The 25650-nt window shown below is 43.7% G+C and overlaps 2 protein-coding genes across 9 annotated transcripts; one reads left to right on the top strand and one right to left on the bottom strand.

The window, feature by feature from the left end:
- Window positions 1-1465: 1465 nt before the first annotated feature.
- ZNF239 (zinc finger protein 239) lies at window positions 1466-24012 on the bottom strand. Of its 8 annotated transcripts, none has more exons than XM_084904776.1 (7): window positions 23959-24012; window positions 23218-23311; window positions 21533-21593; window positions 10283-10576; window positions 5822-5882; window positions 4183-4275; window positions 1466-3083 (listed from the first exon to the last, which is right to left on the bottom strand). In XM_084904776.1, exon 7 carries the CDS (start codon window positions 2986-2988, stop codon window positions 1591-1593), a length of 1398 nt encoding a protein of 465 aa, XP_084760902.1. In that variant the 5' UTR covers window positions 2989-3083; window positions 4183-4275; window positions 5822-5882; window positions 10283-10576; window positions 21533-21593; window positions 23218-23311; window positions 23959-24012; the 3' UTR covers window positions 1466-1590. The 8 variants fall into 8 exon arrangements, with proteins under 8 accessions (XP_084760902.1, XP_084760903.1, XP_084760904.1 ...); XM_084904777.1 differs by lacking the exon at window positions 23959-24012 and adding an exon at window positions 23435-23917; XM_084904778.1 differs by lacking the exon at window positions 23959-24012 and adding an exon at window positions 23738-23917.
- LOC311632670 (zinc finger BED domain-containing protein 5-like) lies at window positions 11957-13837 on the top strand (the record flags this gene model as incomplete). The annotated part of the gene is made up of 1 exon (XM_084904384.1): window positions 11957-13837. The coding sequence occupies one exon, from the start codon at window positions 11957-11959 to the stop codon at window positions 13835-13837; it is 1881 nt and encodes a 626-aa protein (XP_084760510.1).
- Window positions 24013-25650: the final 1638 nt, after the last annotated feature.

Genomic DNA, 25650 nt, shown 5'->3' with positions numbered 1-25650 from the left:
GCGTCGGCTTGGGGACTGAAGGGTCCTGGGTTCGATTCTGGTCAAGGGCATGTACCTTGGTTTCGGGCATATCCCCAGTAGGGGGTGTGCAAGAGGCAGCTGATCGATGACTCTCTCTCATCGATGTTTCTAACTCTCTATCTCTCTCCATTCCTCTCTGTACAAAATCAATAAAATATATTTTTTAAAAAATGTATCACTAAAAAAACAAACAAAACAAAAAAAAAACTATGGTAGTTATGTTATTGAGCTGTTGGTTTGTGGGGAGGGTTTCTCAACACACTGTAAAATGATGGGTTGTCCTAACTGGTTTGGCTTAGTGGATAATGCGTTAGCCTTTTGGCTGAAGGGTTCCAGGTTCAATTCTGGTCAAGGGCATATATCTTGGTTGTGGGCACATACCCAGTAGTGAGTGTGCAGGAGGCAGCTGATTGATGCTTCTCTCTCTCTCTCTCTCCCTCTCTTTTTTTAAAACACTTATTTTTATTTATTTTATTTTATTTTATTGATTTTGTACAGAGAGGAAGGGAGAGAGATAGAGTTAGAAACATCGATGAGAGAGAGTCATCGATCAGCTGCCTCTTGCACACCCCCCACTGGGGATATGCCCGCAACCAAGGTACATGCCCTTGACCGGAATCGAACCCGGGACCTTTCAGTCCCCAAGCCGACGCTCTATCCATTGAGCCAAACCGGTCCTGGTTGATGTTTCTTTCTCATCAATGTTTCTAACTCTCTATCCCCTCTCCTTTCCTCTCTATAAAAAAAAAAAAAAAAAAAAAAAAAAAAAAAAAATCAATAAAAATACTTTAAAAAATGATGTATGGGTTGTACTACACAAGGAGCTCTTCTCTAACTTCTTGTGTGGCCACAGACTATTGTATGTTTTTGCAATAAACAAAAATTTTATGTTTATTATATCTTTAACTACCCCGTGGCTTAAAATGGATGTAATATCATTATAGTTTATTCAGGGCTACTCAGGCTGGAAAGAAATATGAAAAACACAAGACACCTGATTTGAAAAGAAACTAGTGTTATGATTTCTGAGATTGTGAACAAAGGGAAATATGTTGAACTTGGATAAATGTAATATCCTTACAGTTATAAATGCTGAGTACCTATATATATATAAAAGGCTAATGTGCAAAGTGTCCCCTCAGGAGTTCTATTGCTCACTATGATATGTGCTGACCACCAGGAGGTGGTGTGGAATGAAGGAAGGGTGCGGCCAGTGGCCGTCAGCTGTCAGCCAGGGAAGGCAGACCCTGTCTGTCAGCTGGAAGGCCCTGATTGGTCCTGACCTCTGGCCAGGTCTAGGAACTCTACAGATGCACGGGGCCTCTAGTATAATTCTAATAACATTGGCTGAACTAGTGTACAGCTGTTTTCACATCACCTATCTAAGGAACTAGGAAAAGGAATTCATTGTATAGTATAACAAAAGTTCTTGGCACTTAAATACTTCAAATGAATGAATTATTTTTAGTGAGGGAACATATCTTAACTCATCTTCATAGAATATAGAGGTCAGAGTGATGTTAAAAATATTTAAGTCTTTAGAGTACAAGCATATAATTGAAGAGCTTGTTAAGAGGGATCTTTCCTGTGAACTCGCTGGTGGATGTGGAGGTTGGAACTCTGGCTGAAGCCCTTCCCACACTTGCTGCACTCATAGGGCTTTTCTCCAGTATGTACTCTCTGGTGGATGAGGAGTTTAGAGCTCTGGCTAAACCCTTTCCCACACTTGCCGCAGTGATAGGGCTTTTCCCCAGTGTGAACTCTGAGATGGATGCGGAGATCTGAGCTCTGGCTGAAGCCCTTCCCACACTCATAGCACTGGTAAGGCTTCTCTCCTGTGTGTATGCACCGGTGAATGTGAAGGTTCGAACTCTGACTAAAGCCCTTGCCACACTCTCCACATTTGTAGGGCCTCTCTCCTGTGTGGACTCGCTGGTGGATGTGCAGGTTAGAGCGCTGACTGAAGCTCATTCCACACTCCCCGCACTCATAGGGCTTCTCACCAGTGTGCACTCGCTGGTGGATATGCAATTTGGAGCTCTGACTAAAGCCCTTCCCACACTTGTCACATTTATAAGGTTTCTCGCCTGTATGGACTGCATGATGAATAAGCAGACTTGAACTCCTTGTGAAGCCCTTCCCACACTTGTCACACTTGTAAGGTTTCTCATCTGTGTGGATGGCTTGATGGATGAGGAGACTTGAGCTCCTTGCGAAACCCTTCCCACAATGCTCACATTTGTAGGGCTTTTCTTTTGTGTGGTCTTTCTGATGAAGTAGTAGTTCTGAGCTCTCACGGAAGTCCTTACCACACCTACTGCATTGGTATTGTTTCTCTGCATTGTGTATTTTCTCACATGAGTGACTATCTGAGCTGGTATTATGTATTTTGCCAGAGTCATAATGATTACAGAGATGCTTCTTTGTAGGAGCTCTCTGATGACTGACCACTCGTGATTTCCAACCATAAATGTTATTACAGTTACAGTCAAAGGGATCCAAGGATTCTTTCAATTGGCTCTTCTGGCAAATAGCTTCACTACCTAACAATGGTGAGACCAGTTCTATTACATCAGACACAAGTTTAATATGAAGGGTCTCTGAACAATGGTCTATGGGAGGACTTTTCCCTCCTAATACTTTTCTCTCAGTACTTTCTTCTGTTACAAACAGACTTTTTGTCTTCTGAGGGTCCTGGGGCTCATTGTCACAAAATGTCACTGAGGAGTCCTGTTTGGCAATTTGGCCCGGAACTTTCAAAGACAAATATTCTTCACTTTCCATGGCACTTAAATACTTCTTGACATCACCACTTTGAAGGGTCACGTCACTGCTCTTGTTTCTGGAAATGTGAGAAGATGCTTCTCCCCTCTTTTGACAAAGGGAAAGATCTAGTTCTGGGTTCCTATACATTTCTCCTTGAAGATTCATAGTGTAATCCTTACTCCCAGTTATGGTACTGGCCATCTCTTCCAAAATTAGCCAGCAGAAAAGCTCTTCATGTAATAGATCCCCAGGTCCTTTCTCTTAAAGATTCTCCACAGAATTTTCATTCAGGTCTCCTAGGGAACAAAGAAAATTTAGTGATATAAACAAACTGGATAGATTTTAAGATTTCAGAAGTGAAGTGTCTAAGTCCTGAAGCCTAATAACTGAGAAATAGTTCAGTCTTGTCCTTATAGTCATGTACTTTGGATTGTCAGAGAAAATACTTTTGTACATAAAATATAAATCTTGTCTTTTTTATGCATAGCCAATAAAAGTATTCCTCTCCTGCCTTATCTGGTTTGGCTCAGTGGAAAGAGTGTCAGCCTGTGTACTGGAGGGTCCCAGGTTTGATTCAAGTCAAGGGCACATGCCCAGTTGTGGGCTCGAATTTCAGTAGGGGGCGTGCAGGAGGCAACCTACCAATGATTCTCTCTTATCAATGATGTTTCTATCTCTCTCTCTCTCTCTCCCTTCCTCTCTGAAATCAATAAAATAAAAAAATATATATGTATAAAAAAAGATATTCCTCCCCTAACTCTGCAGAAGGCTATGAATCCTACATCCTTGCCACAAATTACATTTTGGTTCACTTTACTTCATTTTATTTTAGGTAAATTTGCATTGAATTGGTAATCCACTTTAATAGATGCTGGGAAGGATACAAGAAAGTAAATAAGCTAGAGCCTACTGGGGAGAAAGATAAATATATCAATAATGATAGCACCATATCAATTATTTTTTTTCTCTTTGAAAATATTTTATGCATATAAGAATAATACATATGTGTATTTCCTACAAATGGTAGATACTGTCTCATATATTTTTAAACTTAAAAAAATATATATTTTATTGATTTTTCACAGAGAGGAAGAGAGAGGGATAGAGAGTTAGAAACATCGATGAGAGAGAATCACCGACAAGCTGCCTCTTGCACACCCCCTACTGGGGATGTGCCTGCAGCCAAGGTACATGCCCTTGACCGGAATCGAACCCGGACCTTTCAGTCCCCAAGCCGACGCTCTATCCATTGAGCCAAACTGGTTTTGGCTATTTTTAAACTTTTTAAACATAGCTTGTCTTGGGCCTCTTTCTTTTTTTATTTTATTTTTTTAAATTAAATTATATATTATCTGTGTACATATCTTACCATTGTCCACCCCCTCCCATACCTACCTTCCCTCCCCAGAGTTTTGTGTCCATTGGTTGTACTTATATGCATGTATACAAGTCCTTCGGTTGATCACCATATCAATTAGAAAGTGCACCCTGGAGAGGAAAGCAGGAGTTAGAACAAAGGGGTTGGTATGTACTACCAAGGATTTAGGGCTAAAACCTTTAAAGATTTATAGCTATTACAGGATTTCAATTGGGAATGAAAGATTGACTTGTTCATCAGAAATGAGCAAGACTTGCCAAAACCGGTTTGGCTCAGTGGTAAAGTGTCGGTCTGCAGACTGAAAGGTCCCAGGTTCGATTCTGGTCAAGGGCATGTACCTGGGTTGCGGGCACATCCCCGGTAGGGGCTGTGCAAGAGGCAGCTGGTCAATGTTTCTCTCTCATGGATGTTTCTAGCTCTCTATCTCTCTCCCTTCCTCTATGTAAAAAAAATCAATAAAATATGTTAAAAGAAAAAAAAAAAAAAAGAAATGAGCAAGACTTTAGGTAGAGAGACAATTGATATAGAAAATTAGAAATGGTAAAGATGATAGTTATGGAAAGAGTGAGAGGGACATTCTAAATCATATGATGACTAACTAGAAGGGAAAGGAGGCACCAAGCATGATCCCCAAGTTCCTTGCTTGAGTGAACAGGTTTAGGGGTACTATGTAATAAGATAGGGGATGCAAAAGGGAAGGCTGGAGTGAAGAAGGACAGAGGACAAGCTTTACATCTAATGTTTAATTTGTGGTGCTGGTGGAATCTTCTTACTGTTCAGTAAACAGTGAGATATATGGGTCTGGAACTTCTGAGGGAGAATTGTGCTAAAAATACAAATTTTTAGACTTAGTAGTATATATGTTGATTAAAACAATTAGAGTGAAAATCCTAATATTAAAATGAAATAACAAAAATCTATAAAAGCCTTAAAAAAAAAAGTAAGAGTTGTCATCACCAGAATAAAAATGTTTCTTCCAAGATGAAAAAGTGGTGAATTAGGAATAATGGAGAAAATAGAAAACTAGAAACTAGAAAAAAAAAATTGAACAGTTCAAGCCATGTATAGGAGATGATTTCTGAAGGAATAAGAGATCTCAAGAAGTCCTACAATAGAAATTCAAATAATTCAAATTTCAAAGTCAGAATCAGCGAGAGGTTTATCCTGGCAATTCAGGTTTTTTTGTTTTGTTTTGTTTCTATGCCAGTCAGTGTCAAAAGCTCTGCTTCCTAGGCAGGAAATTCAGGTTTTTAAATTCCTGTTAAGACATTTCTGATGGTTAGACTAATTGTTGCTATTTTCACTACCATACTCCCAACCATCCTTTCCCAACAAAAAATGAAATGTTGGATAGCTACCAGATGTAGCCCCAAACAAAGTCTTAAGAACAAATAAATGATCTGTTAAACAAAGACTGCTAATAGTATTAGTTGGGCTGAGAAGAGAAGAAGTGGAGGTAATGCTGAACCTGTACAATGGCAGGGCTGATTAAGGTACAAAAAGAAGCAATTGACTCCAGGACAAAGCCTCAAGGTAACCCCTGAAGAGGGATTTCTGACAAGGGAGATATCTCAGAGCTGCAGATCAGAGCATGGCATGCCTCAGATAACTTACTTGTCTGAAAAGGCACCCTCAAAAAGAGTCTATACCACTCACCATCTGGATTCTGATATCCATTCCAAGCCCAGCTAGAAGAGCTGTTCCTTGTTAGTAGAGCCTGCATACACCAAAGAGGTTGGGATCAGCTGAGGATGTAGACTCTAGTATCGTACTATGCACACAAAAAAAACTGTGGGGGAAAATGGGACAATAAAAAATGTAAGCAGCTGAAATCGGTTTGGCTCAGTGGATAGAACATCAGCCTCGGACTGGAAGGTCCCAGGTTCTTGGTTGCAGGCACATCCCCAGGAGGGGGTGTGCAAGAGGCAGCTGATCGATGATTCTCTCTCATCGATGTTTCTAACTCTCTATTCCTCTCTTTTCCTCTCTGTAAAAAATCAATAAAATATATTTTTTTTAAAAAAAGAAACTGTTGCCCTCAAGTTCTTAAAAAAAAAAAATGTAAGCAGACAAAAAAAGTAGAAACTAATTTTCATAAGCACTGCTGGTGGGAACGCAGACTGGTGTGGCCACTGTGAAAAACAGCATGGAATTTCCTAAAAAATTAAAAATAGAACTGCTTTTGACCCAGCAATACCACTTCTGGGTATATATCCTACGAATCCAGAAACACCAATCAGAAAGACTATATGCACCCCTCTCTTCATAGCAGCATTATTTACAATAGCCAAGATCTGGAAACAGCCCAGGTGCCATCAGCAGATGAGTGGATAAAAAAGCTTGGTACATTTACACAATGGAATACTATGGGGCTACAGAAAAAGGAAATCTTACCCTTTGTGACAGCATGTGTGGACCTAGAGAACATTATGCCAAGTGATATAAGCCAGTCAGAGAAAGACAAGTACCATATGATTTCACTCATATGTGGAATCGAATGGACAAAATAAACTAACAAACAAAATAGAAGCAGACCTAGATACAGAGACTAGACTCAGCTGTCAGAAGGGAGAGGTTGAGGGGTAGGATAAAAAAGGTGAAGGCAGTAAGCAAACTCCTCCTACCCCAAACTCAGAGACAGAAAACAGTACGGTGGTTACCAGAAAGAAAAGGGGATTAGGGAACACTGAACAGAGTAAAGGGGAAATAAATGGTGATTGAAGGAGACTTGATTTGGAGTGGTGAACGCATAAGATAATATATGGATGATCTATTATAGAATTGTAAACTTGAAACCTATATAATTTTTTTGACCAATGTTGTCCTAATAATTTCAATACAAATTAAAAAGTCTTGATCAATATATATTTTAATGGCTACATGTTTTTCTCTTACCAATATATGACCCTCTATAATTTGTATAACCAACCCCCTCTGATATATTTGGTAATTATTTCACTGTATTAAATAATTCTATAATGACTGTTCACAATTTTCAGTTGATGTTACTAATTCCTTAGGGTAGATACCTAAAAATTATTTCATCAGAAATGTTTCAGGCTCTTTGCTTCAAGTAGTCAAAAGCTTTTTGAGGAAACCTGTGTCAGCTCTACTCCTAACTATCACTACATGGATGTTGTCTTATATGCAGAAGGGGAGACGGATGAGTCTCTGATGTGTAAGAAGAGAAGCAAAGGGAAACAGATATTGCAGGGCAGTGGGGTTTTTAATGGAGAAGGCAGGGAAAACATGGGAGAAGACGAAGAACAGATAAGAAGGTCAGTGTGAATGAGGAAGACCACGACTTTCTGAAAAGCCGGAAGGGAGAGTAAGTGAACAGATACAGGCAGATCAGTTTGTGCAAAGTATTGAAGCCTCAGCCTTCTCCACAGACCAGAGAACTTCAAAGAGAACTCCTTAAACATTTAAAAAGGGACTTAGTTTCCTCAAAAAATTAAAAATGGAACTGCCATTTGACCCAGTGATTCCACTTCTAGGAATATATTATAAGAAACCCAAAACACCAGTCAGAAAGAATGTATGCAGCCCTAAGTTCATAGCATCACAATGTACAATAGCCAGGATCTGTGCCCATCAACAGACGAGTGGATAAAAAAGCTGTGGTACACTTACACAGTGGAATACTATGCAGCAGTAAAGAAGAAGGATCGCTTACCCTTTGAGACAGCATGGAAGGACCAGGAGAGTGTTACACTAAGTGAAATAAACTCATCAGAGAAAGGTAAGTATCACATGATCTCACTCACATTAACTGATGAACAAAATAGACCCAGAGACATATAGAAGCATAGAACAGACTGGAATTTCAGAGGGAAAACGGGGGAGGGTGGGTGGTGTGAAGAGACCAGCCAAAGAACATGTATGCATATATGCATAACTCATGGACACAGACAATAGGGTAGTGAAGAGCTGGGGGGTGAGGTTGGGGGTGGGCTAGAAGGGGTCAATGGGGCAAAAAGAGGACCTATAATACTTTCAACAATAAAGATTTAAGTAAAAAATAAAATGTAAGGGACTCCTCTTTTGTGGATTAGCCTGGATTTGTAACTTGCCACGATGCCTTGCTGATTCCTTTGGAGTTTGTTCTTCATTATGTAACTAACTTCAACTCTGTCAACTGAAAGATCATGTCTGGGTAACACACAGAGGTTGGTTGAATAACTGTGCAGAAAGCAAATCAGTACCAAATTCTGGCTTATCAGGGATGGATCCGGTATGATTTCCCAGGCGACTCAGTAACGCTACAATTCTCCAATTCTTACCAAGTTCTTTAGCTTCTTAGAATAATCAGAAACATCCTTTTGTGTAAAAAATAAATTAGGAAACTTTGATTCCTGAACTACAACTCCTGGACTCCATCACTATTTAAAACGGAAGAAACAAAGACTCCAATGGGCAGGTGTCCAGGCTCATGTTCTCACCCACTGAGACCAAGTGGCTGTAGGGCTGCGGCACCTCAGCTCTGTGCAGCTTCCTGCGGGCAGGGTCCGGGGACCCCACTCCTCAGTGAAGTCCGCAGAGAAGCCCTCGAACGTTACTGGCTCCTGAAACAGTAAGCGCTCCTCCTTTACTGACAACCATCAGCACAAGGAGGGAAGATGAGGTTGGGAGCACCTGAGAAGGTGAGAAGGTATGGAAGTATGCAGTTCAGGGAACTGAGGGATCCAAGTCAAGTTTGTTGGAAACTCTTTTCTTTCTCTTCTACTTTGATACTTCCTTCCAACCCCTTCCTCTCCTGCCCACAACTCACTCAGGCTCAAGCCATCCAGCTACTTAATCTTTCATGTCACTGTCGTCTCATGGTCATTGCTGAGTAGTTCTCTCCACCCATTCCTACTACTGTCCTGACAACTTCAACACACACGAGAGCAACTTACCCAACATCCTAACCTGACATTTTTAACCTCTACAGTCCCAATGACCTCAGTCTCATTTCACACTCAATTACCATAATCAGGGCCATTTCACTACTTGGACCACTCTGCTTTTTTTTAAAAAAATATATATTTTATTGATTTTTTTTTTACAGAGAGGAAGAGAGAGGGATAGAGTTAGAAACATCGATGAGAGAGAATCATCAATCAGCTGTCTCTTACACACCCCCTACTGAGGATGTGCCCCCAAACAAGGTACATGCCCTTGGCTGGAATCGAACCTGGGACTTTTCAGTTCACAGGCCGATGCTCTAACCACTGAGCCAAACCAGTTTCAGCCCACTCTGCTTTTGAAATATTAGTATCTTGATAGCTACACTTTATTTTTTAAAATATATTTCTTTATTGATTTCAGAGAGGAAGGGAGAGGGGACGAGAGATAGAAACATTAATGATGAGAGAATCATTGATTGGCTGTCTCCTGCAGGCCCCTCACTGGGGATGGTGCTCGCAACCCGGGCATGTTCTCCTGGCCAGAATTGAACCTGGGGCCCTTCAGTCCACAGGCTGATGCTCCATCCACTGAGCCAAACTAGCTAGGGCGATAGCTACACTTTTATTTTTTATTTTAATTTTAATTTTTATATTATTTTTATTGATTTCAGAGAGGAAGGGAGACGGAGAAAGAGAGAGAGAGAAACATCCATGATGAGAGAGAATCATGGATCGGCTGCCTCCTACACACCCCCTACTGGAGATCAAGCCCACAACCTGGGCATGTGCCCTTGACCGGGAATCGAACCTGAGACCTCCTGGTTCATAGGCCTAAGCTGAACCACGAAGCCACACCAACCGGGTGATAGTTACAGTTTTAAAACATCTTCCAATTCTTTCTGTTCTTCCTTTCTATCACAGCTGCTTTATAAAGATCATCAATCATCCTTTAACCTTTTGTCTTTTCCTCTCAGCCACACATAGTTAAGATCTCAAATTTTTCCATAGTCATATCAATCCTATGTCCTTTCTTCTTCTAAATGAAGTACTTGAACATTATTAGAAAAAATAAAATAGCACATATACGTACAACCATATGTACTCTCTTTAGGTATTTGCAAAAACTTATCTCTAGCTCCTTCCTCCTTAACTCCAGGCTCCAACTTTCCACCTAACACCTGCACTTGGGTATCTAAAAGGCCTTAAAACGTAATAAGCTTCAGCAGACCTCTTCCTCTCAATAACCTCCTTCCGTATCTGCTCTTCTCGGCTGCCACTCCTTGCTTGCCAGTCAGCGGCCAGTCAGCTCCCGGTGGATGAGTCCAGGTCAGGCAGGCCCTGGGCGGTGTGTCCCCCCAACGGGCTGGCCTCATGACACACCTTGAGTTCGAGTACCCGATGAAGAAGTGCTTCGTGACCATCTCACAGGCTCGGTGGACGTGAGCTTGGGCCACTCAAGCTTCATCTTGTGGTGCCTGGAGATCTTCAAGGCCCACGGGGGTGGCAATGGCTGCGCGGCGAACTGCTTTGGCAAGAACGGTATGTTTTACAGAGACAGTAAAGCAACAAACAGACTGTCAAATTACAGCTGGGAGGGTAGGGAGATATGGGGGAGATAAGAGATCAACCGAAGAACTTGTATGCATGCATATAAGCAAAACCAATGGATGAAAAACTCTGGGGAGGGAGGGCATGTATGGAAGTGGGGGGAGGGAGGGCAATGGTAAGATATGTACAAATATAATACCTTAATAAAAAAAAATGGTGGGTGGGGGAGTGCAGGTTGCTGTGTTGCAGCTTCGGCACCAGTGAGTGGGGGCCTGGACCCCAACCCATGTTCCAGGATTCTGGGCCTTCATCCAGCCCACAAATAGGACCCAGACCCTGTTCATTTGGTGCACAACCAGCACCTGGACCACAGCCCTGGGTGCGTCCTTCTGACCCACCCGACCCCCACACATCACCTGGCTGGATTACAAACTCTGACCCCAATCTCCTTGCCTGGGCCACATCCACAACCAGGGCACAGACTGCAGCCCCCACCCTCACCTTCCCAAGGCGGAGGCTCAGGCACTGTGCATGTGGGTGCAGGTTTTATTGGTTCCTCTGTGTGTTCTGGGAGTTTGCATGTATTTTTCATAACCAGCTTGTAGATCAGCGTTTTTCAACCGCTGTTCCGCCGCACACTAGTGTGCCATGAGATGTTGCCTGGTGTGCCGTAGGTGCAGACAAGACAAGACACTGAGACAGACTGTGTTTTTTTTGTCCTTTTTGAAATTCACGCCTAGACTCCCCCGGTCCCCTCTGGGACACCTTCCACTTCCTGGCTCCCTGATGCCCGGAAATCGTCACTGCCTGTGACGTCATCCGGCATCGGATCCAGGAGGGCGGAGCAACCAGAGAGGAGAGGCAGCACTATCCTGCCCTGGCAAACCCGACCGAGTGGAGCAACTGCCCAGGCCCTGCCCCGACAGACCAGATCCACCAGGGGCCAGGCCCATGCACAGCCGCCCTACTCCCCACCGGAGGACAATCCCGGGACACCCCTGGATGCCGCACCCCAAGACAGCCTGACATGTAAGAAAACAATTAATAATAATATATAAAATTTTTGTGTGTATATATATATAAAAAAAAAAAATCAGTGGGGGGGTGGGTTTGTGGAGAAAATGTCCCGGAAATCAGTGCTGTGGCAGCGTGTACAGTGTACACGCTGCCACATCGCCACCTAGTGGTGAGATTGGAAAAGCCTTTTTTTTTTTTTTTAACATTAAATGGTTGTTGACTGTATGACTGTGGTAGGTAGGTAGGTAGGACAACTTCCGATTTCCTTCCAGGCCTAGCACAGTGTGGAGACAGAGCTGTCATCTGGAGCTGTCAGTGACAGTGAGATACTGCAGTGATGGACAAGTTTTTGAAAAGGAAAGAACTGGACTCTGAACAAAATTTGGAGGCAGATGAGAGCCCAAGTATGAGTGGGGGTCAAAAGAAAGCAAAGATGGTTAACGCAAGCAAATTCTCTGGCGCAAGGCAATATAGCGAAAGCTATATTTCAGTTGGGTTTACTTGCACTGGAGATGCAAACAAACCAACTCCACTGTGCGTGGTGTGTGGTGAAAAGCTAGCTAACAGTGCTATGGTCCCAAGCGAACTTAAACGCCATCTCCAAACGAAACATCCTTTGCTTCAAAACAAGAATGTGGACTATTTTGTTTGCCTGAGTGACAACATGGAGAATCAGGCAACTTTCATGAGAAAAACCACAAAGGTAAATGAAAGAGCTCTTAAAGCTAGCTATCAAGTTGCTGAACTTATAGCCAAGTCAAAAAAGTCGCACACTGTGGCAGAGACATTAATACTTCCTGCCTGCAAAGCTATTGTAGAGGAGATGCTCGGACCTGAAGCAGCTAAGGAAATAGCCAAAGTCCCTCTCTCAGACAACACAATTTCCAGACGTATTAATGACATGTCTGCAGACATCGAAAGTGTGGTTTTTGAAAAGATCCGTATCAGTGAGAAATTTGCATTGCAACTTGATGAGTCTACTGATATCAGTGGACATGCTCAACTCTTGGCCAATGTGCGTTTTGTTGATGGTGATGCAATTAGAGAAAACTTCTTTTTTTGCAAGGCATTGCCAGAAAAAACAACAGGAGAAGAAATTTTTCGGGTTATATCAGAATACCTTGAACAAGGAGGACTTAAGTGGGAATACAGCACAAGTGTCTGCACCGATGGAGCTGCAGCCATGGTCGGGCGCACCAAAGGCTTTGTAAGCAGAGTGAAGGAAAGAAATCCAGATGTGATTGTTACGCATTGTTTTTTACACCGCGAGGTCCTCGTAGCCAAGACTTTACCAGCAGCCCTAGTTCATGTGTTGGATGATGTTGTGCGCATGGTAAACTTTATAAAGTCACGACCCGTGAAAAGTCGCATATTTTTAGCTTTGTGTGAGGAGATGGGAGCGAAGCATAAAACCTTGCTGTTTCATACGGAGGTCCGGTGGTTGTCGCGTGACAAGGTCTTGGTTCGTGTGTATGAGCTGCGGGAGGAACTTAAAATGTTTCTGACAAATGAGAGGTCAGATTACGCAAAGCAGCTTACAAGTGATGAGTGGTGTGTAAGGCTGGCATACCTGGCAGATATATTTTATCATCTGAATGAACTGAACACACGAATGCAAGGCAGAAGTGAAAACCTGCTTACAAGTACAGATAAAATAAATGGATTCCGTTCAAAGGTGCAACTCTGGCATCAACACGTGGAAAGTGGCAATCTTGAAATGTTCACACTCACCAAGCAATGGCAAGGTGTTCACACTGCTGCACTGTGTGAGATAATAGTTAAACATTTAAAAACTCTTGAGGAGAAGTTGTCATTTTATTTCTCTTCAGTCTCCACTGAATGCCTTGACTGGGTTAGGGACCCTTATAGCCCAGCATCAGTTGGTGGAAAGGACATGACTTTACAGGAGCAGGAGGAACTAACTGAACTGAGACAAAATCGTGGTTTCAAGCTAAGATTTGCTGATCTACCTTTGGACAGTTTTTGGTTGGATACCGCCAAGGAGTTCCGCCTTCTGGCAAATAAAGCTATTTTGACATTGCTCCCATTTTCCACTACATATCTGTGTGAGATTAGCTTTTCAAGCATGATTGCTATAAAAACCAAATACAGAGAGAGACTGAGAGCTGTTGACGAAGAGCTACGTGTGTGTCTTTCTTCGATTCCAGCCAGAATATCAGCTTTGTGTTCAGCCAAACAGGCCCAGGTTGCGCACTGAATTTTATAATTTTTCAGTATTTTGTTTACTTAATATTTCATAATAAAGTAATTATAAAATACTTTCTTTGTGTTTATTTGATTCCTATTCAAGAGAATTACTTTATATATAGTCAATATAGGCACAGAGTTAAATTTTTTAACATTTTCTAATGGTGGTGTGCCTCGTGATTTTTTTCATGAAACAAGTGTGCCTTTGCCCAAAAAAGGTTGAAAAACACTGTTGTAGATAGTCCTAAACAGAAATGTTAAACTCTGGTTGGTGGAACTGCCTAAAACTAAGATCTGCATTTTTTCAACTGAGAAAAAAAAAAAATCTGCTCTTTCCTAGCTGTGCCCATTTTAGTAGTCACTGGTGTCCTGTCAATTCTCCAGCTTAGAGTCACTCCTCCATCCTGTGTCATTAGGCTGATCCTAGACCACATCAAACATCCCAACTTAGGGAATTTGCACTGTTGTCCTCTCTGCTCAGAATGTTTTTTCCACATCTTTCACATGCCTGGTTCCTTATTCAGGTCTCAGCTGGACTGCCATCTCCTCTGAGAAGCATTTCCTTGACCATAATCCACAGTAGCACAAAACAACAAACAAAAAACACCTGTTCTAGGTAGTTTTGCCATAGCATCTTTGCCACAAGCATTTTTACTGCAAACATTATCCCTGCTAACTCACTGGCTGTAAGGCAATTCTGCTATAAAAGCACAATAGCACTACCCAGTTTGACTCAATGGATAGAGCATGGGCCTGTGGACCGAAGGGTTCTAGGTTCAAATCTGGTCAAGGGCATGTAGCTTGGTTGCTGGCATGATCCCCAGTAGGGGGTATGCAGGAGTCAGCTGATCGATGTTTCTCTCTCATCTATGTTTCTAACTCTCTATCCCTCTCCCTTCCTCTGTAAAGAATCAATAAAAATGTATTAAAAAAACACACAAACCAAAACAAAATTGGTTCACAGTTCAATTTTTTTGGTTTATTTGATTTCATTTCTCTGTTGATAAATCAATCAACTGCTATAGAAAAGATAAAAAAACTGGTTAACTGTTTTTTGTTTGTTTTCACTTCTCCACAAAAAATCAACAACATTCAGAAGACTTAATGTATTTAAGCAAGTAGTCAGTTTGGTTTCATTTCTTAATCGACAAAATTCTCAATTACTCCCATTTTGCATTATATGTGAATCTGAGCTAGTCCTCAAAATGGTTGGACAGTGACAAGTAGATGTGGCGGTCTCTGAAAGCAGTGAGCATTTCTTCCCGCTGACAATGACCGGCCCCAAAGGTTTATTTCTTATTTTTTAAAATTGATTTTAGAGGAGAAACCAAGATGGCAGCATAGGGTAGACACCCGAATGCAGCCTACCACAACAAATTTGAATTTAGAATTGGAAAACAGGGGAAACATCACCTTGAAGCGCCGGACGGCTGGCTGAAAGGAGGCTCTACCATTTGGGAAGGAGAAAGAAGGCACACTGAACCTCAGGAACTGTGAAGGTGCGGAGAACTGTGCGCGCGAAAAGGCGGCTACAGAGTTCGCTGCCGGCTTGCTTGCGGAGTGCAGAGAGAGTGGGACAAATTCGCTACCGGCTTACTCCCTGTGCGAGGAGAGGGCGGACAGCTAATGCGCGGCTGGCTTTCTTGTTCGGGAGGAAAACAGAACCACCCTATTGCGCTGATAGATGACCCCAGACAGGGAGAGGCCAGACTGTCAGGCAGTGGGCAGAAATCTCTCGGAGGTGTGTGAAGCCAGAGGCCATTATTTCGGGACTCAGAAACCAGATTCTTGTAGGGAGGGGCTGAATAAAGCTTGTCTGCACCACCCGAGACCCCGCCCCATCCAAGCGGAGCACAGAAGCCCTTCCAGTGGCTAGCTTCCTCGTTCGCTGCCAATAGGACCCTCCTAGGGAGGGGCAGACAGGAATCTAAAGCTTGTCTGCAACCAATTGTGCGGGATTCAACAAAGCTTGTCTGTGCCACCCTGAGACTCCGCCCCATTCAAGCGGAATACAGACACCCTCCTAGCTGAGACACTTCTGATCCTCATAGCCAATTGGCGTGGAGGTCAACGCTTCCCAGTGATACCAACAACAAGCAAGGCTTAACAACAAGACTGCACACACAGCCCAAAAGGGCTACACCAACACTGTCCACCTCAGGTAACTGGGAGGCTGACTCACTGAACCATATAGGACACCTTAGCACATAAAGCCACCCTACCAACTCAGGAAAGCTGTGAAAATGCTGAGACAAGGAAATAGATCACAAACAAAAGAAATGGAGGAAAAGAGACTGGATATAGAGTTCAAAATCATGCTTATAAGGTTTTTCAAGAATTTCCTAGATAAGGTCGATAAGACCTATGAGGAGATGAAAAGGGATCAACAAAAACTAATAAGGGATCAAGAAGAAATAAAGAATACATTGGCTGAAATAAAAAATATTATACAGAGTCCTAAAAACAGAATGGAAGATCACAAAAATCAAGTCAAACATTTGGAACATAAAGAGCCAGAAGACACTCCTCCACAGAAGCTAGAAGGCAAGAGAATCCAGAAAGTTGAAGGTAATGTAAGAAACCCTGGGACAACTTCAAGCGAACCAACATCAGAATTATGGGGGTCCCAGAAGATGAGAGAGAGCAAGATATCAAAAACATACTGAAAGAAATAGTGACAGAAAACTTCCCCCACCTGGTGAAAGAATTAGACTTGCCAGTCCAGGAAGCGCACAGAACCCCAAACAAAAGGAATCCAAAGAAGACCACACCAAGACACATCATAATTAAAATTCCAAGAGCAAAAGACAAAGAGAGAATATTAAAAGCAGCAAGAGAAAAGCAGGTAGTTACCTATAAAGGAGCACCCATACGATTGTCAGCTGATTTCTCAACAGAAACCATGCAGGCCAGAAGGGAATGGCAAGAAATATTCAAGGTGATGAATAGCAAGAATCTACAGCTAAAAATAATCTACCCAGCAAAGCTATCACTCAGAATCGAAGGCCAGATAAAGAGCTTCACTAATAAAAAAAAAGCTAAAGGAGTTCATCACAGCCAAACCAGAATTATATGAATTGCTGAAGGGGGTTCTTTTGGAAGAGAAAGTAAATAAAGATAAAAATTATGAACAACAAATACGTAACCATCAACAAGTGAATCTAAAAACCAAGGGAATTAAAAAAAATTTGATGAACAATATTAACTGTTGAATATAATAGAATCAGAGGTATGGAAGGGAAGTGAACTGACGATTCTCGGGGAAAAGGGGAGATGGGGATGTGGGAAGAGACTGAACATAAACTGTGCACCTATGGATGAGGACAATGGGGGTTGGGGAAAGGGCAGAGGGTGGGGTGGAACCTGGTGGAGGGGAGCAATGGAGGGGGGTTGGAAATGAGGAACATTTGTAATAATATAAACAATAAAGATTTATTTAAAAAAATTGATTTTAGAGAGTCAGAGAATAAGGGGGAGGGGGAGAAACGTCGATTTGTTGTTCCCCTTATTTATGCGTTCACTGATTGATTTCTCTATGTGCCCTGACCAGGGATCAAACGCACAACCCTGGTGTGCCAGGACAATGCTCTAACCAACTGGGCTATCCGGCCAAGGCTGTGATTTCTTTTTTAAACACCTTATAAGGGCTTTGTTGAGGGCCCAGAGTTAAACCCACATTTCTCACAGAATAAAAACAATGCTAGTACAATCCACAAAACAAATAAAGTTATTTGAGCAATTTTCCCATGAACCTACACACATTTTAAAATGTATCTGAATATTTTGCATTTTAAATCTTTTAAGTTTTATGCCCTTTTTTAGTGCCCCTCTTTTATTTTTTGTGATTTTTCTTTTAATGGCAAAATTGCCATTACTAATTGTTAATTACTCAGGCATGAAAATGCTTGTGGCAAAGATGTCTATATAAAAAATACCAGATATGGCCCCAAACATTCACTTCTCTCTGCATTAATTTCTTTGCATTACTTATGCTTTATCTCATTTTCTTACTCTCCAGTTTTCTTATTCACTGTCTCTCTCTCTCCCATTAACATGCGAGTTCCCTAGAACAGAGAGGCTGTCTGATCTGTTCACAGCTGTGTCCTCAAGAGAAAGTAAATAAAGATAAAAATTATGAACAACAAATACGTAACCATCAACAAGTGAATCTAAAAACCAAGGGAATTAAAAAAAAATTTGATGAACAATATTAACTGTTGAATATAATAGAATCAGAGGTATGGAAGGGAAGTGAACTGACGATTCTTGGGGAAAAGGGGAGATGGGGATGTGGGAAGAGACTGAACATAAACTGTGCATAAAATGCTTGTGGCAAAGATGTCTATATAAAAAATACCAGATATGGCCCCAAACATTCACTTCTCTCTGCATTAATTTCTTTGCATTACTTATGCTTTATCTCATTTTCTTACTCTCCAGTTTCTCAAGGCCTCACGGGGGCTTGGCACCTACGAGGAGCTAACTTCACAGTGAATCTAGCTCCTCAGGATTTCTTTACAGGACCAACATTTTCAAACCGCCTCTGGCAAGTTTCTCATGGGTCACAGACTGATAGTTTATAAAATACAATAAAAAAGATATTCAATACCAACACCAATTTTTTAAATTATTAGATCTAACAGATATAAAGGTTTCAAACACTCAACCTCTGTTCTTATGTCAGGGTAGGCAGCTAGTCCGTTACTGACCAAAGAGAAGGGAGCTAAACTGGCTGATTCTGATTGACTAGGGAGCCACAGGTTCCAGACACTCCAAGGGATAGTTGCATTGCCCCCCAAGGGGATTAACATCCCTTCCTCAAAAAAAAACCCACAAAAAACAAAACAAAACACAAACACACACACACAAAAAAACCCCCCCAAAAAACAAAAACATCCCTTTCTCCCCCTGCATAGGGAGGAAGGACTGGTCCTCCAATCTCCCCAGCAAACAGTCAGGGGCACCCCCAGATTATCAGGGGCAGGGAGAACAGTAAAAGGGAAATTCCTCTGCTGAGGCAGGTGCAGAAGCTAAGATGGCCCAGGGGGAGGTCTTCCTCTTTGATGCATGTGCAGTAGGAGCCAACATGGCAAACGTAAAGGGGAGGTGTCTAGTCTGGGAGAAGGATCAGATAGAATAAGGGCATGGAACCCCAGAAGATCCAGGAAAGGGATTGGTTAGGGGAGGGCCCAGCAACGCCCATGAAGAATTGGGAGGATGATTGTTTAGTTTGAAAGAAAGCTTATTCTCTCCCAAACCCAAGGGGAAGCTTAACAAAAGCCAGTGCTCTCTCCCCTTTCAGCAGCTGCAGTGAACTCAGTACTGGGTGGTGGCCTTGCACCACTGAGCATTGGCGGCAGGTGTGCAGATGGGGACATGAGGCACAGGCAGGTGCAGCCGGGAACAACGACTGTGCTGGGCTACTTGGAGCCCAGGGTGATGCACTGCAGTTCTGGGGTGAGCCCTCCTGGTGGGCACTTGTGCTCACCAGGCCCAGGGCTTCTTTTGCAGGGAGATGGACGTGACCACCTGGCTGTGAATAAGACAGCAGACAGCTGGGGACAGTCCTTTGTTTCTCTCCAATAAATGTGACACTATGCTCAAGTCCTCCCATGCATGGGTCCCTGAAATGCATTTCTTGTGACTCCATGAAAGAATCCTGTTTCCACCAGCAACACTTATATATCTTTGTATACCAGTAACAAACTGGGCTGCCAGCAGTCTACAGGCCACATGCTGAAAAGCAGAGGCCAGAATAGACACAAAACAACTGAGCCAACTGAAGCCCAAAGGAGCAACTCAACTCTGAGCGAGGGGAATGCCCAGTAACCTTCAGAAGAGGTCACATGTTAGGACTGAGGCTGAAGGGGCACCACCTACTCCTTCCTCAGGAAATTGAGGACAACCAGCCCTTCCTCCTATCCCCCAGGAATGACTTCACTACTAGTCACCAGTGCAGAAAGTGATAGTGAGGCCAATGGCAGTTTGTCCTCCAGGTCACAGGTCTCCACTGTGTCTGAAGAAGAGGGATAAGGTTGGGCTAGAGCAGCCTGCAAGTCCCTGCACAAAAGGTGGGACAAAGAAGAAATGGAAGTGGAGGTGTTGCCCAAGAGGGACATAAATGCACCCTTTTCTTCAAGAGGGCCAGGTGAGTATCAAGAAGGTGGACTGGCCACTTTTTCCACCAGACTTCTTGACCTCAAGAGAAAAAGCTTTCTTTCTGTCCAACGTTAACTTCCTATACATTTCAGATCAAATACTCTCTTTCCTTCTGAGATTCAAGTCCTACAGTTACCTTTTTCTCTTTTATATTTTATTCATTTTCCACCCCGTTGTCTAAGACACCCTCTCTACCTCAACGATATTCAGGTAACTTCACATCTTGTCAATGCTGTCCCCCAAATCTCCATCCAATATGTTACCTATTCTGTAGTCCCACTGCCACTGTCCTGGGTAAGGCCTTCATTTCTTACCCAGACCACAAGAATTCCTTAGGAAGTCTTCAAATACAAGTTCTGCCATTTTTCAATTCATAGATTAGATAGTCAGATTTAGTAATTTTTTTTTAAAGATTCTTAAAAATAAATACTTTATTGATTTTTTTACAGAGAGAAAGAGAGAGGGATAGAGAGCTAGACACATTGATGAGAGAGAATCATCCCCCACTGGGGATGTGTCTGCAACCGAGGTACATGCCCTCGACCAAAATCAAACCTGGGACCCTCCAGCCTGCAGGCCGACGCTCTATCCATTGAGCCAAACCGGTTTCAGCAGATTTAGTAATTTTTTAAAATCCCACCAAGTGGTGGAGAGAGTTTTTTTTGCTGAGAATGAAAAGGATATGCTGGTAGAGTATAAACTTTGGAGTAGGTTGAAAATTCGAAGATGAGGAATGGTATGACAGTGGACCAAATGAAAGGAATCAAAGAAAACAGTGGTCCTGCTAAAGAAGACAAAGTTGGGACTAAAAGACCCTGAATAGTGAATAGTCTCCCCGGTATCAGTGGAGGGTATGGTCACCCCAGGTGGACCTCGTGCTTTCTCTGGGAAAGTGGACTCAGGATCCTGAGGGCTAACCAAGGTGGAAGGTCCCAGGACTAGCAGTCTCCTGTCCCTCCCACCACCCCACCTCCCACCACAAAAACCTAACTTCACCAAACTACATACATCATATGGCTTTTTACTTTCTTTCCAGACCCCTTCCTTGCTGGTCCAACATTTTACTTTGGAGGGGGCAGGAAACAGTAATGCAGGTGGCCAGGAGCTATAGTCAGACCGGATTACCTGTCATCTAAACGTCATATTCTGGACTAGAACAGCCCTGTACACGTTGCTTCTGCTTTGACTTCTGTTCCTCTCATCCATTTAGGAACTACTTTCAGTTTCAGGACCATCAACCACCTCCTTTCTGCAGCATGAGGATGAGTTACATGCGTCCTCCTCCAACATCTCACATGTACATCTACTATAGCTATTAAGTCTCTCTTCCAAATTGGCTATAAGATTTTAAAGGATAGGAGCCATGCTCAACTAATCTTTCAATTCTCAATAACTAGCACAATGAACTCAGAATCTAAGTGGTATTTATAAATTTGCATTCGATTTAAAAGAATAATCAAATGCTACAAGTAAACTGTGAGCTCATCAAATTCAACCCTCATTTGCAGATGAGAAAATTAAGGTTCATAATGGTGAAGTGACTTACCCAAGTTACAGAGGAAGGGGTGGTTAATTGCAACTGCCGCTTTCAGCACTCAGGACAATGCCTGGTAAAGAAAAACATCCAGCAGGCATTGGTGGATGAAGTCCCTTCTTTAAATTCAGTTATTAATATATATCAGAACCTCAAAATTTATACACTAGCAATCCACAATTCCATCAGCAGTGAGAAAATAGTCTTCACTTGGAAAGCGAGAAAAGAGAAGGAAGGACAATACAGAGCACTGGGTCTTACTGCTCATCTCATCTCCCTTGGAGTCAATCACTTCACAAGGCACAGTGAGGGCATGCTCTCAGTACCTTGAGGCCATTTACTGTCCTTTAAACAAACCAATTAAAAAATTTTAAAAATTAATTTCAGAGAGGAAGGGAGAGAGATTCAGAAAATAGAAATATCAACGATGAGAGATAATAATTGACCAGCAGGCCCCTCACTGGAGATCTAGCCTGCAACCCAGGCATGTGACTTGACCGGGAATCAAACCCCGACCTCCTCGTTCATAGGCCAATGCTTAAACACTGAGCCACACCAGTTGGGCCAAACCAATTTTTACAAGAGTTCATGGTCACTTCTTATGTATGTGAGGACTGGATTTGCTAAACAAAAAGATGGTCTTGGTTACTTTTGTTCATAGAATTTCTGGTGTCATGACCTTTTCAGTTATAGTGAAGAAACAGCATGATGTTGGAAAGCATGGGGCTTACTCCCTGCTATGCTGCTCCCTGCAACAAGGAAATGACGCTCTCTTCTAGCTCCCTCAGAATTAGTCTTCTCAGTTGAGTGATGGCACCAGGGCAGAGAGGGGCTGGCTGACCCCTTCCATTGAAAACATTCTGTGATTCTAAGTGCCAATCTTGAAGTAACTTTCTAGAAATGATTTTATGAAGACAAATGAAAAATCGATTTTTTAAAAAGTGCTAATTGGTAATTTAACAATTTATTATACCACTTAAACATGTTGATATGTTGGTGGAACAAAGTAATCAGAGCATAAAAAATGGACGACCTTTTACCTATCTTAGAGATGCTCACATCGAGCAAGTAGAGAAATGACTGACAATAAATGACACAAATTAATGGACATACAAAGACCGAAGGGATAAAAAAGAGAAATTCTCTTTTTAGTAGGTCTGGGAGTGGTGGTACCTAGGAACCTTAACTCTTAAAAAACTCTACAAATACACTTCTAATACACAGCCTGATTGACGAGCATTTCGGGGAGTGAGTGGGTTTTCCTGCGACCACTTAGCAAAGGACTGACATGTAATAGCTTTGAATGACTCAACAGGAGTGAAATGTCTACACTCAGGAAAAGGCAGGCTTTAACAGAGACGCCCAAGCAAAGATGCTGTGTGGAGTCTTTCAATACAAGAGCAGAGCCCAGCGCTCTGGGGAGTGAGCCAAGTTCCGGAAGAGTGTAGCTCAGTGAAAACTGATGTGTAATGTACAGGCAGCAGAGACCAGTGCAGCAACTGAGGGCTGGATGCCTTAGTATATGCCCTTAGGATATCAATATTGCTGCACCCGTATTTATAAAATACCAAGGCTCACACCGGAGTCCGACAATAAAGGGAAAAATGACACACAGAACAAAGGCAGGACTTGACATCAGAGGCACTCAATGCTGATGTCCTTCCTGGGTCCCAAGAAAACAAAGTTATTATACTTACCTTCTCAGGGAGACAGCATTTCCGGAGAAGAAACCCAACGCACCTGGAACTTGGCCATTCCCTCCTCGCAGCACGGAGTCCTGGGAGGCTGGAGCTTGCAAATAAATAAACAGCCATGAATATCAAGTCCCCCAGCTCCCGCTACTGTAGGAAACCCTCTCCTATCTCCCCACGCGGTTCCCCTCGCCTCTCCCTACTGGCTTTGGGTCAAACAGACCAAGCCTGCTCCTTCCCCGAGGCACATCCTGCTGCCCCTAGCAGCTCCAGGATGTGTCCATTTTCGGCTCTCAAGTTCTAGTTGGGGCAGTAGGAGCTCTCGGGTTGGATGTATCATCTCTCGTGATGAATTTTGGATGCCCGCGCCGCCTTCCTCCACCTGACTCATTTTTGGGGGTGCAGTGCTCGGATGCAACCCTTTAATGAGGACACTGTTTGTGGGGACAGAAACCTCGCCCCTCACGGGAGCCCCTCTCGATTGCTTAACGCCCACTTAAAACCTCCTTGAAAGAAGGCCAGCCACCGGGCAGAAAAGGCCAACTACGGAGCCCCCCGGAGCGCCGGCGAGAGGGCCCCTCGGAGCCGCTGCGGCGTCGCAGCGCCCGGTCGCTCGTGCGCCTCGGACCGCACCTCCCGGGTCGCGCGCCCTCCCACAACAGCCAGCCTCCCCGCGGGTTCCCCCCCTCCCCCGCCTCTCTGCAGGAGGTGCCAGCTGCCAGCTGCCAGCTGCCACCCGCCGCTCACCTCCCACGTGAATCCAGCGCCTGGCAGCGGCGTCTCCGCCCGCGGAGGGCTCTGAACTACAAGTCCCAGAAAGCCGCGGGCAGCCCACGGCACTTCCGGTGTGTACTCCGGTGCCGTCCCCTGCTCCCTTGGCTTCCCCGGCGTTGCGTGGAGGTGCCTAGGTTCCTTTTAGTTATAGGAGGGATTTTTAACTATTGTTTGAGCGTTCATTCACGTTATTATTATTTTAGAATTACAAACGTGTAAGAATTATCATAGGAATATCCATTAAAGTGTTTTTCACATTTTGTTAATGTGCTAGAGGAAAAGAACGTGAATATCACCCGTAATTTCGTCTTTACCTGTAAAAATATTCTGAACTGAATATATGCCATTCGGCATCTTCATCTGCCTCTTGAAGTTTATTAGTTTAGTAAACATCTGAGGCCGTACGTGTTCTAGGAACTGTTAAAGACGCTTAAAGAAAATCACTCTGGATGTTAAATAGTGGAGGAAACAAGCGATACGTAATTTTGATAAAGAACGGTAGAGTGTGTGATAAGGTGGTGTGTGTTACGGAGAAAGTAGAGCTGAGTCGGGGACTGAGGAACGGCAGTGCGATTTTATTTTCTTTCTTTCTTTATTTTTATTTTTTATTTTTTCTGTTACTTAGCATTTTCTCATAACAATAATACCTCCACATGCCCAATGATACACTTCACACAAAAGACATCTCCAAATAGGTCAACCTGCCTCATCCAGGCCCCACCCAAGGCACTCACAGATCAACACCCCAGCACTATACTAACTCAACACATCCAGATCTAAGCCTTCATCACTTGATTCAGCAGACCCTCAAGTTCCCGCAAAAGTTTCCAGCCATGTCTGAGAGGCAGCCTTGGGCAGGTACAGGCGAGGAGCGAGCTGTTTCGGGCCTGGCTGCTCCGGGCCTGGCCTCTGTTGCTCTGGTTCGTTCCTCAACCAGCTGCTCCGGGTCTGGTCACTGCCGCTCCCGACCTAGTTGCTCTGGACTTGGCTGTTGCTGCTAGAGGCCTGGCCGCACCCGACCCGGCTGCTCTGGGACCGGTTGCTCCGGTCCCGGCCGCTCCGGGCCTGGCCGCTCCCAGCCTGACAGCCGCTGCTCCGGGCCTGGCTGCTCCCAGCCTGGCAGCCATTGCTCCTGGCCTGGCCGCACCAGACCCCGCTGCTCCGGGCCTGGCCGCTCCCAGCCTGGCAGCCGCTGCTCCAGGCCTGGCCGCACCAGACCCGGCTGCTCCGGGCCTGGCCGCTCCCAGCCTGGCAGCCGCTGCTCCGGGCCTGGCCACTCCCAGCCTGGCCGCCACTGGCAGTGCGATTTTAAATAGGAACTTTTGGAGTCAAGACTTTGAGGAAGCCGAAACCGGTTTGGCTCAGTGGATAGAGTGGATAGAGCGTCGGCCTGCGGACTGAAAGGTCCCTTGTTCGATTCTGGTCAAGGGCATTGTTATATTAGAGTAGGGGTGTCGAACTCAATCAGAGAACGGGCCAAAATCTAAAATCCAGCCTAAATCGCGGGCCGAATGGTTTACTGAACAGTCATAAACTGACAATGTCATAAACTGACAGCGGAGTACAGTGATGACAGCGTGGTGCGGGCCACATTGCAAGGCCTGGCGGGCTGGATTTGGCCCGCGGGCCTTGTGTTTGACACATGTGTATTAGAGTGATGATTTA

This window comes from Pipistrellus hanaki (assembly GCF_964339955.1).
Source record: "Pipistrellus hanaki genome assembly, chromosome: 14".
Classification (NCBI taxonomy): Eukaryota; Metazoa; Chordata; class Mammalia; order Chiroptera; family Vespertilionidae; genus Pipistrellus; species Pipistrellus hanaki.
Note: the sequence above shows the minus strand (reverse complement) of the source record. Positions and strands in the feature narration are given on the sequence as shown.